Raw genomic sequence first — 18,444 nt, 5'->3', positions numbered from 1 at the left:
CTGGCCCTTCCATGCGTCTTTTGTTCACCTCTTCACCTCGCCCCTCCGGATTCATTTTCTCCGTCTGTCTTGGTCGTGCGTGATTCTCTCTCCCTCACCCTCACATATCATCCCTCAACTATCCTATCATGCGCCCCGCGAGTCGGAGATGTTGATCCTATCCTACCCGGAACTCCCATTCCAGATGGACATTGCTCAAGTCAATAGTACTGGTCTAGAGATGTACGCGTGCTTCAGGTTGACTCATGTTGTATCGAATTGCATTGTGTGGTATCAGGAGCAAAGGAAATCTGGTATCGGGCTCTAGATGTGGTTCCTGCCAGTCAAAGCCGCCTCCGCACGAGTTACGCCCCAAGGATGCCCGAGAAATGACATCAATTCATTCCGTTGTGCTGAACCAGGTCGATGCAGTAAATCTTTCCATCAAGGAGGGACCTCGTTCTGTCGATCAGCCGCTGAACTTGAACCTCGCTGCTTCCAACCTGCCCAACCCTTCACGCGGCGCCACATTCCGTCGTCGATACGAATTCGTAAAGTCTTGAAGCAGCACCCGCACTTTGTGCGGCTGATTCTGCTGCAGCTTGTCGCCAATGCCTTTCATCAACTTGTTAGCTTCGGCTGGTTTTAGTGTGCCTGCAGGCAGGGCCACCAAAGTTCCTTGAATCCATTGAGCCGCCGCTTGAGGTACCAATTTGAACAGCGACAGGAGAATACTAGAGGCATCGGCGTAGCAGTCCTCGGGAAAGCTGAACATCATGCCAGTCAGGACTCGGTGCACAATTTCCTGTCCCCTCGAGCTCAGCACTTGCCTCACCGCTGCCTGAACCTCTGGTGGATTTCCAAGTGATTCACCATTGGGCCCTTCGAAATTGGATATTGGCGGTTGCTCAAAGCCAAAGTCCAGAAAGTCTCTCAAGAAGTGCAGAGTAGCTTGGAGTGGCTCGACTAACTGCAGCGTCAGGGCCGTTAACGACGCATTGACCATGGGCAGAGCAAGGTTCGAAGTAAGGGTTTTCCGAGGGTAGAACCGAAGAGCATCAGAAGCAAGGCGGAAAAAGTCCTCGATAACATCTGGAAGCTCGGTCGGTTGGAGTTCGGCTAGGATCCTTAAAAAGACTGTGGCCTGTTGCTCAAAGAATTGATACACGTTGTCACTCGTGGCCTCGTCAACGAACTCTGAACCGTACGAAAACTCCCGAATGACGGCGTCTGTCGCCCACAGGAAACAGCCTTGTCGGGACGCTTCAAAGCCCTCAGCAATCCCCGTCGCCAGTGTGGGCAGAAGCGGGGCTGTGGCAGTTCGGTAGGTTATCACCATGGTCCTCCAACACTTGCACACTCTTTCCAGGATCGGCATGGATCGCGTGAAGTGCTTTGCGATCTGTGAAAGAGCCGGCAGCACCTCCTGGCAATATTTGACGGCCGGGTTCTCTTCAGATGGCGAAACATAAGGCTGTACGAAAACGAAGAAGACTGTCACAAGCCCAAGGTAGTCAGCAACCGTTTTCTCGGTATTCTCATCCGTGGCTTGTGCGGCGAGGGCAACCACCCGTCTCATGACAGGGTCACAGAACAGCTTCATCGTCTCGTAGATCTTGCTAAGTGGTTGGGCCGCCACGACGGCCGCAACTCCTTCGGTCACCTCTTCCTGGCTTGTAGGTTTAAGCTTGTCGATGACGCTTTCGTAGAAGTTGTGGAGTTGTGGGACGTGATCGCCCAGCAAGCTGTGGCAGTCGGTCCCCAAGAATTTGAAGGCCAGCGCTGCTGCCTGTACCACTTCCTGAGAGCTGTGATTGAATCCAGAAATAACGTAATTCAGCTGTGCCTCTAGCGTTTCTGGATGTTGAGCGGTCCATTCGGTATAGCGAGCCAGCGCCATGATGGCTTGAAACTTGAGCTTCTCATGATCTGGCACTGTCGTAAGCAGCGGGATGACTTGCGGGAGGACCGTGTCTTCCTCGGGGCTGACCATCCGGCCCATTGCCCTGAGGCTGAAAAGTGGCGCTTCAAGCTCTTGCCAATGTGGTACGGTGGTGCCTGAGACCTGCGCAGCGTATTTTTGCCCCCAACTTTGTATCAGAGCGAAGGCTTTCGTTAGACACTCCGTGACTCCAACGACTTCGCAGCAGTCCTTGAGGACGTCGCCTATGCTATGTCGGAAACTGCGGAATTTGTCCTCTGCTTCTCGATCTCCGTCGAAAAGGTCCTTCTCATTACCATTCTCTGGTGTGGGGAACTCGAGGTGTCTGATCATGACATCCACCAATTTCGAATAGAGGTCCGCGAGAGGAGCTCGAGCGGGCCTGTATTTTTCGAGAGTGAGTAACAGCTTGAGTTCATACCAAAAAATGAACGTGACCGAAATAGCTTCTCGATCTTTGTCGAGTACGCAACATTCAAGGATGCATTCGACCAGCTCGCGGAACTCGGCCGGCATGCGTGCAATGAGAACAACCCAAGCTTCACCAGCCTCTGCGAACAGTCTCGTAATGCCCTTCATGAGATCGTTGTCTTCGGTGGAAGCAGCTTCTGCGATCATAGGCCTCAGCTTGATGATTCGGGGATAGAGGATGCGAATAACACTTTGTGACTCGTCGACGTCTCGGGTATCTCTGAACATGGTGCAAAGGCAATCCACAGCTGCTTCGAAGGAATCGCTGTCCTGCAGGGCGTCGATAATTTCATTCAATAGGGGCGAGTTCACAACATCGATCGTGGGAATTTCTCGAAGCCACGATGCGATACACGAATACAAATGAGGATTGTGAGCAGCTTGGGCTACAAGAAAGAAAAATGTCAGCAGTTCCAATTGGACAAGGGAGATTCCTTACTTGATGACTGGGCGTAGGAGACCAAAAGATTCAAGACCTGAGCGGAGTTGTCCTCTAGGAGTTCCTTGGTCCGAACGGCAAGTTCCTCTTCCTATATTGCAAAATGCTGGATTAGACTACGATCGGATTCCAGAGTGGTGCTGCGGCAAGGTCGAGCATTAAATGCTGCGTGGTCGAACATACTGAAAGGTTGATCTTGCGGCCTTCTGTGACTTCTTCTGGTAGGATGCGCAGGAAATCGAGCAGACAGTCTCCGCCGTCCCTACTGCTGCCAACAGCCGAACCCACTGTTCTCAAGACATCTTTCCACGTTGTCAACTGAATTGCCAGGATTGCCAGACACACGCATAACTGCGTCCGAACGGGCCGAGGGCCCGAGATATAGAGTTGAAGCAGAGAAAGGAGTGAGTCTCGGAGAGGAGTGAGGGCGTCTGCTGGCAGCTGATGGAGGTCGTATGTAATCTGGAAGCGTCAACGCTACTGAACTTGCCCAAGTGACCGACAGTGCAGACTTTTCCCTTTAACGTCGTCGCAGCAAACAGCCTGGCTTCTGCCGGAGCGGACGAGTCTTGTAATATTGCATGAGTGGTGTTCCACGCTTCCAGCTATTCCCACATGAGCACGAGTATATGTGGTGTGGAGGGTCGCCACAGACCGATTTCTGAAACTTTTCAAGGAATTCATGGGCTCCCGTTTTCTCTTCTTTGCCGGCATTGCTCTGCATCGTTGCCAGAGCCGAAAGGACCGGCGCATAGCCGCTGGTAGGGTTTGCCTTATCGGCCATGGTGGTCGAGCTTGATGAGTGCGATGAGAATGAGGGGCACACAGGCGTTTAGGCCGAGCAGTGAAGCGGTCAGTGCGGTCGTTGTCATCCAGTGACAAGGTGAACAAAGAATGTATTTAGAGGAGATAGGATCGGGTAGACAGACGCTATAGCAAAGAATTGTCGGAGGAGAGTGGTTGTAAATTCGCAGAGATCAGATGTTCAGGGAATGACCTCAGTTTCTCAGTTTCTGATTTATTAGGTTGCGAGCCTTGCCTCCCACTTCAGCCTTCCTCCGCATTTTCAATTTTCAGTCACTGCGCCGAAACTTCTTTTTCAAGATCACGACAGCCCGTCCCCCAACACACTTGACAATTGCACGTCTCGAGGCCGAGAGTGTCAGATCTGTGCGAGCGACCCCTCGATCCGAACAAATCCAGCGCAGAAGATACTCTCAAGGCGCAAACTGTGCCCACAATGACTGGACGCGGCGGCGGTGGTGGCCGCAAAACTCTTCTTGCGCCTATCCATTTTATTTTCAGCCTGTTGCAGAAGCGCTCGACAGTCTCCATCTGGCTTTACGAGAATTTGCGCACGCGTATTGAGGGCAAAATCAGGGTGTGTACCCATTCTGGACTCGAGGGATCTTTCGACTGACCACTGAGCAGGGCTTCGACGAATTCATGAATCTAGTGATTGATGACGCGGTCGAGGTACAACTGGCTACAAGAGATACCCCAGAGAAGAGAAGGCAGCTTGGTATGATGAGATTGGAGCTTCACGTGCACGGATTGCAGCTGATAACCCTCAGGACAAATTCTATTAAAGGGCGATAATGTCTCATTGATCCAGTCTCTGGACTAGAGTGGACAGACCATTGTTTTACTTCGATCTTCACGCCAAGCGCCATATCTATCAGGCATCAGCTCAGACGGAGATCAAGTTGTGCTAGAGGAACGATGCCCGTAGTGCATCACTCGGTATCAGCAACCACTATTTGATCAACTGTCCAGTCATGTTCGTCCGCAGGAATCGTCTCGCCGGGCGGCAGAATCTGTTCGCGAAGGGCAATCCCGACTACAAGACAGAGGGTTTAGTCGCAAAGCAGCTGGCAAGATTTCGGGGGTTGGCCACTCACCCAAGAGCGGCATTGGTCGTCCACTTTGGCTTCCGCTGAGAGTGTCTTTATATTTGGAAAGATAGCGGTCGTAGAAGCCTTTGCCATGACCAAGGCGACGGTGAGACTGATCGAAAGCTACGGCAGGCATGAACATTAGATCCAGACTTGGAGGATCTAGTTGGTAGCCCGAATTGTGGTTCGAGATCCCAATTCCACCAAGAGCATTCCTCCTCCTCTCGACCGAGTCCTTTGACAGCGACGGGATGCCCCAAGCATCAGGGCATAACGAGTGAAAATCGTCCTTGTCCTGTAACTGCAGCATGTCCATTACCTTTGACTTCGGAGTTTCCCCTGCGTGTAGGTAAGGTACGAAGACTGCCTTCCCGCAGTCGAGGGCATCCAAGACAATATCTCGAGTTGAAGCCTCTCTACCAGGCATTGACAGGAAGATGGCCACGGCCTTTGCATTTTGATAAGCTGGCAAACGCAGCACGTGCTCCGTGATGTTGGCCGCTTTCACCATCAGCTAAAGTTGATATCCGCAGTATGAACACTCCCTACATTGCCTTTGGATTTGATTTGAGTCAAGCCTTTTTATATCCCTAGTGACTCTCTTTCGCAATGCTGCCTTTTGATCCTTCAAAGCCGTTGTCGTCATGGTTCGTAGAGCTCGAAATGACGAGTACGGCATCATCGAGCAACAATCCCAAAGTACATGCGGCATACGTGCATCCTGGGTTTCTAGATCGATTTCGCCACCAAGTGCTTTGTACTTAGGAGGGAGAGGTGATCTGACGGCAAAGGCATCCCATAGGGACCTCGTAAATTCTTTGTGGAGTGCAGGGTGAAGAGCTGTCGCAGGTAAAAGAGAGACTATTTTTGAAACAACTTGGTTCTGACGAACCGCGTGCACCAGCCCCAAAACAAGCTCCAAGTCCGCATGCAAATCCGCAGCCCGAAAAACCCCTGCACATGCGCCTCAGCCTCCGCGTCAACATCCCCCAAGGCGAGCAGCCACGCCAGCCTCAAAGGGTGAGAATTCTAGATTCAAAGTCAGACAAATTGTATCAACAACCAACGACTGCAGACGTCCTTCATCTTTCTTTTTTCTTTTCTAACCCCTCTCCGTGGAACACAACGACCATCCCTTCCCCTTCCCGTCCCGCCTCGACATCCTCGACGCCCTCTCACAACCCCTAAAAACAATGCCACAATGATCCCCTCGATACAAACTGTCGTTACCCTTTCACTTGGCCTGGCGGGCCTTGTGAGAGCGCAGTTTGATCCCGCCCTCGTGGGAACATGGACCACAAAGTCCAAAAAGGTCGTCACTGGCCCTGTAAGTGTTTACTCCCTTGCCAACATGGATGCCAATGCGTGTTTCACGGCTGTTTTTTGTTGGTTCAAATCACTGATCTGGCTCTCAGGGTTTCTACGATCCCGTCGCAGACAAATTAATCGAGCCCGAACTCGCGGGGATCTCCTACTCCTTTACGAGCGATGGATATTATGAAGAGGCGTACTATCGGGCAGTCTCAAATCGTATGCTCGGACCCCTGTGATCCATTACATGGAAGATCCTCCACCTTGAGGGGTTTTGCACTTGGTTCCTGGAAGATGGCAAGCAAGAAACAATACTGATAATCGCTTCTTTTTAGCTACGACTCCCCAATGCCCATCTTTGATAATGCAATGGCAGCACGGCACTTACTCTTTGCCGGGCAACGGCTCCATTGTCCTCACACCCTTCGGCGTCGATGGTCGCCAACTTACATCCGCCCACTGTTCCTACGACAACGCCATCTACATCCGCTACGAGCAGCCTGAATTCTTCCAGTCCTATCAAGTCCTTACCGATCCCTTCCACAACGTGCCCAGATTGAACCTGTACCAGTTCGACGGAGCTCCCTTGCAGCCCATGTATTTGATGTACAGCCCGCCACAGATGCTACCAACTCAGACACTGAATCCAACGAGTGCACCAAGTGCGACGGGAAAATCGAGAGTCAAGCGAACAGATGGGGGAGACGGGGAACAAGAGATCCTCCAGCCGCTGAACCGAGACTCGCATATCATCAAGCAACCACCCGCCGATTTCTACAATGCCGATAGGTGGTGGTGGGCTGGAGTTGGGCTGACGGCGCTGGGGACAGTGATGTACATGCTACCCACGTCTGCGTAAGGATATTTATTTTTGTCGAAGACAGGACAGTGGAGAGAAAGAGTCCATGTCAGTTACAAGGTGTTTGAGGACGCCGACCTTTGAATGGTGTTCAATATATGCTCCAAAAATGAGGATTGCGATATACAAGGCAAGCATTCCGGACAGGCGCTGGAGGAGTTTTGGGTGTAATATTCCCCCGTCGTGTGACAGGAAGCCATGGATAAAGTGATCATGAAAATGTAGTGAAATCCTTCTGTTGTGGTGGGGAGATCCAGCGTGGTTGAAATCAATGATATGTAAACGGGATATCCTCGTAGCTACCTAGCAGCGAGAGGTCCACGTGTCAGACAGAACAATGGAACGAAAGTCCGTCGTAGCATTTCCTCTATCACAATAAAGGGCCCTGTCTGGACCTGTCAAAGCAGCAGGTCGAAGTCGGCAGTCCACTCTTTGATCCGGTCATCAGTCGAGACCATATACCTAGCCTTCCGCCTTGTATGCAATGGTCTTCTCCTGGCCTCTTGCGGTGGATGAAGACCATATCTTGCTTCCGGACGAGACGAGGAAAAGGAGTCATGCTTGTGGCACGGTTCGAGAAGCATACCAGGGTTATGAAAACTCGTCTTCTTCTCCCCTTGTGGTCGAGTTGATCCCGCCATTGGCTTTTCTGTACATGATGCATATATGGACGCAAAGAACAACCAGAACGATGTGACCTATGAAAGAAGGGTGTTGTGGGAAAAAAGAGTATAGGTACAACGCTAGCAAATACACTTGATTCCCTGCCTGTTGCCCCAATGCGTTTTTCTCCCTCTGGTCTTGAAGTGACCCTTGAATCTGTGGCACAACATCCCCTTGTAGGAATCAACGGGACAGTTTGCGAGGTGCGTCCGAGGGGAGCTTGATCGCTTTGCTTCGACCATCAACTTTCCTCAATTTCAGCGCGTCGACATCGACGCCCTTCAAAGTGCGCACCTATAGTCAGGACGGTTAGTCTGATATCTATAGTAACAACTAGACGACTGTGGGGGGGGGGGGGGGGGTTGTTCTAGTGTTGCAGAGATGGTTGCAATAACGACAGGATTTCGGAAACCAAACGCCCTTACATTCAAAGCCCGATTGTCGGCAAAGAAATTCGGATCGGTGCTCTTCCCGCCAATGCTCGTCCCGCAAGTCGAGCAGAAGGAATGCGCAATCATTTCTGGGCCAAAGGTGTAAGTGGTGAGTTCATCAAAACCACTGAGCCAGGTGATGTTGGACTCCAATGGGTACACCATAAGATATCCATTGATGGTACAGATAGAGCCTGCAGACAAGTCAATCAGTTCAGTCCCATGCCAGGAGACTTAAAGCCTGGTCTACAGGGACCAGATTGGAGTTGGGAATCCTGAGGCTTACAATTGCAGCTGGTCACTGGGCCATCCTCGACAGGAGGTGAGAGCTTCATGGTGAATCTAGCATCGGTCAATATACCGGCGTCTCTTGTGAGCACATTCACTTGCACACCTAACTCTGCCGCAATGGCATGATCCTTCATAGGACTTGGATTTTGGCTTCACGGTAGGACTGATTGGGCTATTGAGGTCTGACATCTTGCCTTGTTGGTATGCAGATTCAAGCTTGTGCTACTTTAGCCAATGTCAGCTGAGTCAAAGAACACCTCTCGATGCTATCCTTGCTAGCATTCGAGGGTGTACCGAGTATATAGTACTCAAGACTCACCTTCTAGTAATGCCCCCTGTCGTGTGCTTGATGGTGTCGATCCCCCTTTCGGTCACCGGCGTTGCTCAACTTCCTGGTCGGGCAACGGACAAAGATTACTCCGAGGTTATGGATAGCCTGATGGATTTTGCCAGAAGTACAGGCAAGATTCGACGGTGAATATTTGAGCGGATGCCGATGCAGGATGGCCACTCAGAGAGCGAGAAAATTGAAAGGTGTGAAGCTGCTGTTATCAGCGACGTCGATGGGTGGCACCTGGGAGACCTGGCGACAAACAGCTGGATGAATAGGAATGTGAATGGGCAAAGCAAGTTGCATTAGCATCTTCGTCTGCCCATTTCATGATTGGAGGGGAAATGGAGCGGAGTACTCAGTCGAGGAAAGGAGGGGGATGAAACTGGTGGAACACACCACCCCGTCCTTGGAACCTCAGTTGAGGCGGCAAGGGTCGAGGGGTCTGGAAAGGGTGAAAAAGGCTTCCTACAGACTAAGCAGTGACAGCCGACACGTCGCATCAAGCACCCTACCCTTGGCGTCGTCTCCTACCATGGCCATGGTAGCTGTCTGGTCCTTTCGTCTGATCCACGTTGCAGGTTGCTCGTTGTTTATGGGGTCCATCCTCTCCATCATGACGCAGGCTGTTGCTTGTCAAAAGCACAGACCTGAGGAACAGTGGGTCCAGCATGGATGGAATCTGGGTGGTCGTACCGAGGACTCATACCCCATGTTCTTATATGAGACAAAGCTTCGGCTGCTGTCGGCTTATCTACTTGTACGGCTCAGTCACGTTCCGGCTTGCTGGGGGAGGACGACTGCGCTCGAAAGGGAGGGTGAGAGGTAGACTTGTTGGCGAAGTACTGTACGAGTACAAGTTGTGTGAGGGCGGGACATGAGGCCCAAGATATATCTCCTTCGATTGACAAATGGCGTGGCAGGATCCCATACTGATTGGTATCAAGATTTGGTCAATGTGACTTTTGCACTGGCTGGCAAGATGGCATCACAGCTAGTTTCCCGTGAGTAAGCGAAACCCCCGTGTAACCCCCGTGGAGTTCTTCTGCTTAACGCCTAGAGCGTAATGCATTGTGCCTCGTAAAACTGGGGAACAGTAGTCCTCCCCAACGCCAGAATTGACCATGCCTTATGCTTCGGCACAAGCCGACAGGGTGACAAGTTACACGAGATGGTGGTGCGTGGCACAAAGCATGCGCAATGATGTGATTCGGCCCGGGGCTTCTTGTTCTCATGAAGGTTGCCGAAAACGTGTGGGAGGACTTTGGCAGAGGGAGGTCTCAGGTGGTTGGCTCTCTGGTCGACGACTGCTAGAGACCCATTTAGCGTTGATGCCTTGCGCCCCTGCAAGGCAAGGTTCATGGGAGCGGGCGAAAGCGTGGGGACTCTGAAGCATCAGGCAGCCTCCCTCAATCTGCAGATGTTGAAGAACAGATGATCATCCAGTGTGTCCCAGATGACTGCTTTTTTATCAAATCCTACACATTGAACAAACGGGCTCGCCCTGCTCACTAGAGAGCGCGCCAAACGGAAACGAAGGATCCCTGGTGCAGGATGCACAGGATGTTGGCCGCGGTGATTTCGGTGACTGACCACGATGACTGCGACGTCCTTCGCTTTACGGCGGAGTTGGCACGGAGGGTTATCGATGGGCTAGTCTTCCTGCATCTTACGTTAATGAATTCAAAAAAACAAAGTCTTTGTAAGAGCTGGGCTACTTCGTGACCAGGCTTGTACCCCCGCTGTCTGTCTCTCCCAAGAAGAAACTGGGCGTAAGCTCTTTCTGACTTGGGGGTGAGCCGCGAGGTCGGAGAAGCTGATCTGCAGGCCAATTTGTGGCCAGGAGGGGGACCAGACGACCGTCTAGGCTTTGGTCTAAGGCGCAGAATATGGAAGCGAGAAGGGAAAAAACACAGTGATTGAGGCAGCCCTCCAAAGTCGGGGTTGAGCAAAAGCAGCAAATCACCTGCACAAGTACCAGGCCCCCCAGTCAGATGCACACAGAGGTTACCAATGGTTGTGCCAGATGCGACACTTTTTGGCTGGGCTGCCGCCCGCTGCCCGCAAGCCTCTACCCGTTCCGAGTTCGTAGTCGAGTGATGGCCCGCCAGGCCCGCCCATATCACGCTTAGCGCCATCGCCGTCGCACCACTCATCACCCACCAAAAATTCCTCTTTGAACCATCTCTCTCTCGTCAGCCACTTCGCACGAACCACGCAATTCCCCCTCCTCACTCTCTATTGACCGCAAAACCTCCCTCTCGTCGTACTTTATTCCTCTCCACGCCGCACCATCCACACGCATCCCGCGTTCTCTGCATCATCCCCCCCAACCTCCATCCCCCGTCCTCGTGCCTCTTACTGGTTTCTGCACTCCGCTCTGCACGACGGGGCTTGCCATTGCCTGATCCATATCTAGCCTAGGATACTCCGCCATGCCAGTGTCGACGAGACTGCAACCAGCTACAAGCATAACTGCAACCTAGACCCCAACAACTACCCCGTACCGCCTCCTTACAGAAGCAACGAAGATCCCGCTGCATTCGAAGACCCTTCTTCGTATCGCTCTCCAGACCTCCAGACTCTTGTCTGCACGCCCACCCAGCATCAGACCTAGGCCTTAATTCTCGGCTGCCCACTCTCCCTCGCCACAGGCCATGAGGAGCAGCAAAAGCAATAAGTCCTCCGCTCATTCTTCGCGAGCCTTACTCCCCGAGGTCACCTGAACAACGTTCAGTCTGCGGCGACCCGGTACCTGCATTCGAAGGAAAACTCGCTCGTGCCATTTCTGCATCCCACAACCTGTTGCGATCCTTTCTCCCACGAACGCCCTCTAGTCCATCTTAGTCTGCGCAGATACCTCATTTGACTGTCTTCCGAAGTATTGGTTGAGACCGAAGGGGAAAATACACAAGCACGGGCAAATTTCAAAGACGTCGCAACCACACCTGCGCAGAGTCTACAACGGGAAAGACAGGCTCTCTGCGCCAAAATCAGTTGTACCTCCACCCCCCACAGACTGCTTCGCGGCGACAGCCCAGCCGTAAGAACCAGGAGGCTGTTTGAATTCCCTCGTCGGCTTCCACTGTGAGTCTTGGCTGTGCGAATAATTGGTATTCCGATCATGCTGCATAACCCGTGATATCAATTGCCTGTATCGCCGCCTGGACCAGTGCCAGGCTTCCGGGCTCGTTGTGACAGTTGGCCGTCACATATCATGGCAGAGCTAGACTCTGTCGAACAACGACAGCATGATTCGCTCGCCCAAAACGGCTCATCCGACGATGTCAAGGCCGCCGACGGGAGCGCCGAAAATGTAGGCGGACTGCCGCCGAAGAAGAGGAGGAGGGTTGCGAAGCCAAACCCAGACAAAAAATTCGAGTGCAAACACGAGGGTTGCGGTAAAAGCTACTCTCGTGCTGAGCATCTCTATAGGCACCAACTAAACCGTAAGTCATCTTGCCCGGTCAGTTCTCCCCCCTCTAATTGTCTCTCGAAGATACTCCCAAGACCATCTATCGTTGCGATTATCCCGATTGCAGTAGGTATTTTGTACGTCAAGATCTTTGTATTCGACATCGGGAACGACATACAACCCATGGCTCTCAGCTCCACAAGCGGGATGCCTTCGCTCAATCTACCTCGAATAACCAGATCATACCTGCGATGGCACCTCAACAGCACCTTGGCCAGCCTCAAACTTATCCAATGGCTGCTCCTAGCGTCAAGAGCGCTCAAGAGAGCCAGCCTCTCGGCCCGCCACAGGGACATCTAATCGATAATCACCACTACGGACAGCAACCTCATATTGCCAATAATACTGGGTCTACCTCGGTGGCGTCCACCGAACAAAGATTTCATCATCCCGGGCCGCAAAATACTGTTGCCAGGCCGGAACCATCAGTACATCGCACCAGTAGCATGGGCAGCCACACAATGAGTCCACCGCAGAAACAGGAGAGCTGGTCTTCGGTTGTCCGGAGACAAAGTTTCAACAATGCGGAGCAGAGAGGAGAGCAGGGTGCCTATGCGCAGCAGGCGCAAGCAAGAGACAGGAACTCGGGGCAGAATGTCCCACCATCGCCGGTTCGGCAATATTCCGGCACATCCGGGCCTCCCCTGCAGCCTGTGCGAACACAATCCGACGGTCCCATGGACAGAAATGCATTGAATAACGGCTATATACAGTCTGTCGATATGGCTTCCGCTGCTGCGTACTCTACTGCAGGCTACCCATCTGCCGGCGTGTCGCGAACGGCAGACGCTGCGTTTGCTGCTGCGGTTTCACATGGGTTGACGAGGAATGATCCATTCCCATACTCTTTGCTCAATACCAGCATGTCAAACGTGGATATCAGTACCGGTTTTGGTTTCCCGGTTTTTGGCGGAGATGAATTTACTCAGACGCCATTCGCTATGGACGATTTTACGCAGTGGCTCTTCAACGATGCCCAATCCGGTTCTAACGGCTTCTCGCCACCCAATTACGTCCCTGGTTATAGTGGCCACGATCAGCAGCAAGCTCAAGGTCCGTATTTCTCTCAAAGTCCTTCATCATCTGGCAATAACTACTCTACAAGCGCCGGCCTACAACATCCCATGAGTGTGACCAGCATTCTAGACTCAACAGTCACTAGTCAATACATAATGTCTGAGTCCAAGCGTCACGAGCTCCTCGATCTGATGCAGACCCAATTTGTCGAACGTCCACACGATGCGGTGAAAAAACGAAAGGACTCCGTGTTCGAGGGTGACCTTGACAGTGACGGTCATATCTTGAGTTTGCGAATGATGCACACTTACATTGGTTCCTATTGGTATCACCAACATGCGCAGTTACCCATTTTGCACAAGCCAACTTTTTCTGCCGATCGGACGCCCAACCTTCTGCTACTCATGGTCATCGCCATTGGCGCTGCGACATTGGACAAAGCTTACGGCACGACTTTGACCGATTCTGCGGCGGAGTTCGCCAATTTCGTTGTTTGGCACCTCCGTTGGGAAATTGTCCGAGACGTCGATTTCAGACCTCCTGCAAAGCTCTGGGTCTTCCAGACTCTTCTACTTATTGAGGTATATGAGAAGATGTATGCGACACGGGCGCTGCATGAAAGAGCCCATATTCACCACGACTCGACCTTGACCCTCATGCGCCGCGGCAGTTCCCTTCTCGGGCGTTCAGCATCCGATTCCCCCCCTAGTCTCCGAGGAGAGCAGGACAATGGGCGGATATCGGTACCATTTACTGGAGCGGAGGCCTCTAAATCTGAAGATTCCTGGCATCGATGGATCACTACCGAAGCGACACGTCGTGCCGCGTTCGGAGCATTTGTGCTTGATTCTATTCATGCAACGATGTTTGGTCATGCTGCGAAGATGGTTGCACATGAGATGCGGTTGCCTCTACCTTGTGATGAAGGTCTTTGGTCGGCTGTCTCCCCTTCCGAGGCTGCTCGAGTTCAATCCTCGTTACAGACCAATGGGATCAAGCCAATAATGTTTCTTGAAGGCCTCAAGAGAACGCTCAACGGGCAGAGAGTCCGCACCAATTCTTTCGGCCGTACCATCATCATGGCGGGTCTACTCTCCGTCTCGTGGCATATGACTCAAAGAGATTTGCAAATCTCCTCGCTTGGACCGCGGACGGCAAACTCCTTTGGCGGACCAGACAAGTGGAAAGGCGTTCTGTTGCGTGCATTTGACAACTGGAAGCGAGATTTTGACGAGGCTCTGGCTGAAGCCACTCCGGCCCCTTCCTCCCCGTTGCGGACTCCGGTTGCGCCTCCACACCCGATTTTACGCCCGGTCGATGATGAAAACATCTTTGAGTCACGAACAGTGCTCCACCATCTTGCACATATTGCCGCCCATGTCGATGTTGTCGATTGCCAAGTCTTTGCTGGCGCAAATAGACTTCTCGGACGCTCAATCACACCAAAGGATTACAGTGTAGTTCGCGAAAAGATTGAGCGATGGGCGACAAAAGCCTCGGCAAGAGATGCAGCGTTCTATGCTCTCAAGTTTATTGTTCAGGTTCTCATTCCACCGGACGGCGATGGGCTGGATGGGATCAGCGGCCGCTTGTATGGCCACGCCAGCCCAATCCTTCCTCAAGCATTCGAGCACAACCAATACATCGCTCGTGATGACTTTCTGTTGAATCGCCCCTGGGTGTTGTACATATCAGCCCTCGTTGTCTGGTGTTACGGTTTCGCGCTAGAAGGCCCGATCAAGCCCCCGCCCACCGAAGCGGAATTCAAAACCTATGAGCAAAAGGAGCGAGACATGAGGCAATATCTTGAAAGAGTCGCCGGCGTCCGGGCACCTGATGATCTTGAAAACGTAAAAGGCAAGAACCGATGCCTTGGCTTGCTCATGATATTGAAGGAGTCTTTTGAGAGCACAAGATGGGAGCTCACGCATGAAGCTGCAGGCTTACTGGGCAATGCCTGTTCCAAACTGAGAGGCGTCGACGAAGATAAAATCGTGGGCCCTGGCAGTCTAGCCAGAGACGATCCCAATCTGGCATCAAACGGTTATTTCTATGCAAGCTCCAACGGTCATGTCCACGGCAACCTTCATCGTGAAAACAGTCGAGAGCATGTGACTGTCGCCAACGCAGCCAAGATCTAGGTTGCGGAGCTGACGGCTCAGGCCTTTGCAAGTTTCTTTCCTCCTTCTTTGACGCTACACAGGGTCGAGGCAGATATAGTACAGAATATCACCCAGCATAACGGCAAAAGCAGCAGGGCACCACACTCGGCAGGTTTCTCTGGTTCAATCACTGGTGGAATCTAAACAACTTGGCCCTGAAATAATAACGAACCCTTTTTAGTGCTGTTACTGGGTGCTAATGTTGAGGGCCATGAATATCAACCTAGGGTTCGACGACATATGTTTTTTGATTTAATTTTTCGTGTTTAAGCAGGCGGCTATCTGATACCCCATCTGTTGTGACTTTTGTCACGTCATGTTTATATCATTGTTCATATCATGGTTTTTATCAAACTTGACAGAAAAGACTGCAGCATAAATCCCTCCATTACCCCGAAGGGTCGGCGAGATAGCATACGGCTTTCGGAATGGGGCAACTCCTTGCCACTTGGGCAGCAATTCATGGTTGGAAATTTATGCATACAGGTTTGCTTTTTTCTGGCTAAGAGCTGCATGGATACGGTGTACTGAAATTGCTTTTGCGGTTTACAAGGATGTGCACATGGAGGTCTGTGGAAGAGTGGAGTGGGAGCACATGTTTCATGCAGAATGATGCCAGAGCTGGGTTGAGCAAGAGGTGCAAAGTAGGAGCGATGGGCTGCTTGTTCGTCCTATGACTTGCGATCACTGGTTTGAGCTCGTGTTTTCTTATGTGGGATGATATATCGGGAGCTCGAACGATTTCATCACGCGGCTATCAGTCTCTACCGGTCGATCATACTCAACTGCGGGTTCGTCATCTGTTTCAGCTGTGGTTGTCTGTCATTACCGAATTGGATTCAGTTGTTGCTCTCTTCGACGATGGCAACCTGTCTATTTGTTGCATCACTACCCGCGTGGATAAGGGAGGTCGCAGCAGTTCGCCGGAGACGACTTCAGGACGGATGGAATGGCATCCAACATGTCAAGCCACGCTGGACCTCTTCACCGGTTCTCCGCATCTGTGTGCAGGTTTTCAAGGTTTACCCACTGTCATTATATAACACGCATCTTTCGGGGCACAGGAAGCAAGGGGGGAGCGAAGGTTGGGAAAAAGGGGACAAAAATATGCATTATGAGGGATGCTCGGATTGATGGGTGGATGAGTGAAATGGAACCATGTGTGGGACTGACGGGCCCGATCGATCAGGACTGAATTGCAGCAGGGCGAAGCAGTGAGTGCATAGGTGCAGGATGAGGCTGAGATGAAGAGCCGGGAACACAGAGAGAGTTGATGAGTAGTTGTAGTCGAACATAACCCCCCCTTCAATCTATGTGGTTCATCACGTACCACAGATTCTTTTATCTCATTCTCGACAATCTGCTTTTTGTCCAGACATTCCAGTCAAGATATAATATAAATACATTATTCTGGCAACGGCAACGGCGATTTCGTCGTTACACGGGCCCGCTACGGCGACTTCCTCTTCCTCCAGCTCGAATGCTTCGTCGGATCCCTGACGATCCTGTCCCACTCCCTGGCCATGTCGGCGTCGGGCCCGTACTTGAGGCGGGCGGCCTCTGCGGCCAACCTCGCGTATTTTCTGGCGCCGTTGGCGCTACCCGCGGCGTTGTACGTCAGGGCGGCGTGGCCGTAGGCGTCATCGAGGAACGCGTCGAGGCCCTCGCGGCGGTATAGGGCGACGAGCATCTCGGCCTTTTTGACGCTGGCCGTCGAGTTGGCCGTCCACTGCGACAGCGCCCACTGCAGCGCGATCATGTCCTCGGTCGCCTTGTCCGCGTCCGCCACCGTCCGCTCCGCCGTCGCCGTGCACCGCGCGCACGTGCATCCAAAATGGAACGTCGATTGGAGATAGCCCTGACGGTCCGCGTGCAGCCGCAGCGGCGGCGCGTACGAGATGGTCACTTCCTCGTCCGCGGCGATCGGTCGCACCGCGTGCACGTAGTGCGTGAGCAGTGTCGGTGAGAGGAAGTATTGTGCGCTGTGGTTTCAACAAGAGGCCGGGTTAGTTGTGCCACGCCACACAAGGCAGTCGGAAAGGATGGATGGATGGAATGAATGCGATGGGACCGGGGTTCTGGAGGGAAAAGGGAAAGGGGTAGCGATGAGGTGTATTCATTGGGGGGAAAAAAAACTCACTTGGGCGCACAGGCATGGTTCATCCTCGACGCCTCTGGAAACACGGCCAGATGCATCCGCCCACCGACCTCCATCTCAAAGGCATTCGCCTTGACCACGTCCTGAACCACCACGCTCGGCTCGCCATAGATCTTGGCGAGGTTAAGATAGACGTCCCGGCTGGCCACGGGGAGCTGGTCCACGGCGATGCGGAGGAACCTCTCGCGCTCGGGTGTCGAGAGGACGTTCTCCATGTGCGCGAGCAGGTACGGGGTGTACGCGGTGATGAGGTCGCCGCGCTGCAAGGCCCGTGACGCCAGCATGCCCACCCCTTTGCCTGGGATTGGCGCCGTGTACCAGGGCCTGTCCGCATCGCTGTTGGAGTTGATGCCGCGGGAAGAGAGCGCATCGGGATCCTGGAAGGGCAGCAGCGTGGCGAACTCGTCGGCAATCCGAGGCGTCGTGAATATCGATATGCCCCGACCGTTGCTGAACGTCGCGTCCGTGTAGACGCACAGTTGGTCCTCTAGCTCGTCCAAGTACTCGGTACAGACTGGTCTATGGGACCAAGGAGAATCATCCAAACCATCGTCGAAAGAGTTGTCGGTGTCGAGATCGGTATCGGCCTCCGCTTGCGCTGAACCCCGGACCAATCCATCACCAACCGTGCTGCCCTCGTCGGTCTCAATAGTACTGTCGCTCTGGAAAATTAGGTGGTCTTGATGTGCCACGGCGGGCGCTTCCAGCGCGCTCGCTAATAGGACAGGCTCAAGAAAACATAGCACCGCAAGGACAGAGGCCAGCTCGGTCTTCATACTGATCAAAAAACAACGATAAACAGGATTAATACAACACACGGTAGTAAATGCAGGAAACGCAGCACACAACGAAGAGATGGGAGCGAGAAACAGTAATAGTAGTAGCAAGAGGTTTCTGTTGGTGGGCGTTCATTATTGTCAAGTGTGAGCATCTTGAAACCTGAAACGTGAAACACTCTGCCCTGGAGCGCGTTTCAGGTTGGATCAAATCAATCCCTTTCACGATGAGCTCGAGTGAGCG

At 52.6% G+C, this 18,444-nt stretch overlaps 7 protein-coding genes across 7 annotated transcripts; 3 read left to right on the top strand and 4 right to left on the bottom strand.

Moving 5' to 3' along the window:
* Positions 1-448: 448 nt before the first annotated feature.
* On the bottom strand, positions 449-3,615 carry Z517_05169 (uncharacterized protein; the record flags this gene model as incomplete). The annotated part of the gene is made up of 5 exons (XM_013430496.1): positions 449-2,778; positions 2,832-2,922; positions 3,015-3,293; positions 3,344-3,436; positions 3,487-3,615. 5 exons carry the CDS (start codon positions 3,613-3,615, stop codon positions 449-451), a joined length of 2,922 nt encoding a protein of 973 aa, XP_013285950.1.
* Positions 3,616-4,071: 456 nt separating this feature from the next.
* On the top strand, positions 4,072-4,458 carry Z517_05168 (uncharacterized protein; the record flags this gene model as incomplete). Its single annotated transcript, XM_013430495.1, has 3 exons — positions 4,072-4,212; positions 4,263-4,353; positions 4,406-4,458. The coding sequence occupies 3 exons, from the start codon at positions 4,072-4,074 to the stop codon at positions 4,456-4,458; spliced, it is 285 nt and encodes a 94-aa protein (XP_013285949.1).
* Positions 4,459-4,567: 109 nt separating this feature from the next.
* Positions 4,568-5,372, bottom strand: Z517_05167 (5-formyltetrahydrofolate cyclo-ligase; the record flags this gene model as incomplete). Its single annotated transcript, XM_013430494.1, has 3 exons — positions 4,568-4,671; positions 4,733-5,227; positions 5,276-5,372. The coding sequence occupies 3 exons, from the start codon at positions 5,370-5,372 to the stop codon at positions 4,568-4,570; spliced, it is 696 nt and encodes a 231-aa protein (XP_013285948.1).
* Positions 5,373-5,927: 555 nt separating this feature from the next.
* Z517_05166 (uncharacterized protein) lies at positions 5,928-6,896 on the top strand (the record flags this gene model as incomplete). The annotated part of the gene is made up of 3 exons (XM_013430493.1): positions 5,928-6,053; positions 6,142-6,256; positions 6,373-6,896. The coding sequence occupies 3 exons, from the start codon at positions 5,928-5,930 to the stop codon at positions 6,894-6,896; spliced, it is 765 nt and encodes a 254-aa protein (XP_013285947.1).
* An 846-nt stretch (positions 6,897-7,742) lies between these two features.
* On the bottom strand, positions 7,743-8,415 carry Z517_05165 (uncharacterized protein; the record flags this gene model as incomplete). The annotated part of the gene is made up of 3 exons (XM_013430492.1): positions 7,743-7,853; positions 7,985-8,184; positions 8,277-8,415. 3 exons carry the CDS (start codon positions 8,413-8,415, stop codon positions 7,743-7,745), a joined length of 450 nt encoding a protein of 149 aa, XP_013285946.1.
* A 3,414-nt stretch (positions 8,416-11,829) lies between these two features.
* On the top strand, positions 11,830-15,245 carry Z517_05164 (uncharacterized protein; the record flags this gene model as incomplete). Its single annotated transcript, XM_013430491.1, has 2 exons — positions 11,830-12,061; positions 12,112-15,245. 2 exons carry the CDS (start codon positions 11,830-11,832, stop codon positions 15,243-15,245), a joined length of 3,366 nt encoding a protein of 1,121 aa, XP_013285945.1.
* A 1,471-nt stretch (positions 15,246-16,716) lies between these two features.
* On the bottom strand, positions 16,717-18,200 carry Z517_05163 (uncharacterized protein; the record flags this gene model as incomplete). Its single annotated transcript, XM_013430490.1, has 2 exons — positions 16,717-17,248; positions 17,407-18,200. The coding sequence occupies 2 exons, from the start codon at positions 18,198-18,200 to the stop codon at positions 16,717-16,719; spliced, it is 1,326 nt and encodes a 441-aa protein (XP_013285944.1).
* Between the last annotated feature and the right edge of the window lie 244 nt (positions 18,201-18,444).

The sequence above is a fragment of the Fonsecaea pedrosoi genome (assembly GCF_000835455.1).
Source record: "Fonsecaea pedrosoi CBS 271.37 unplaced genomic scaffold supercont1.3, whole genome shotgun sequence".
Lineage (NCBI taxonomy): Eukaryota > Fungi > Ascomycota > Eurotiomycetes > Chaetothyriales > Herpotrichiellaceae > Fonsecaea > Fonsecaea pedrosoi.
Note: the sequence above shows the minus strand (reverse complement) of the source record. Positions and strands in the feature narration are given on the sequence as shown.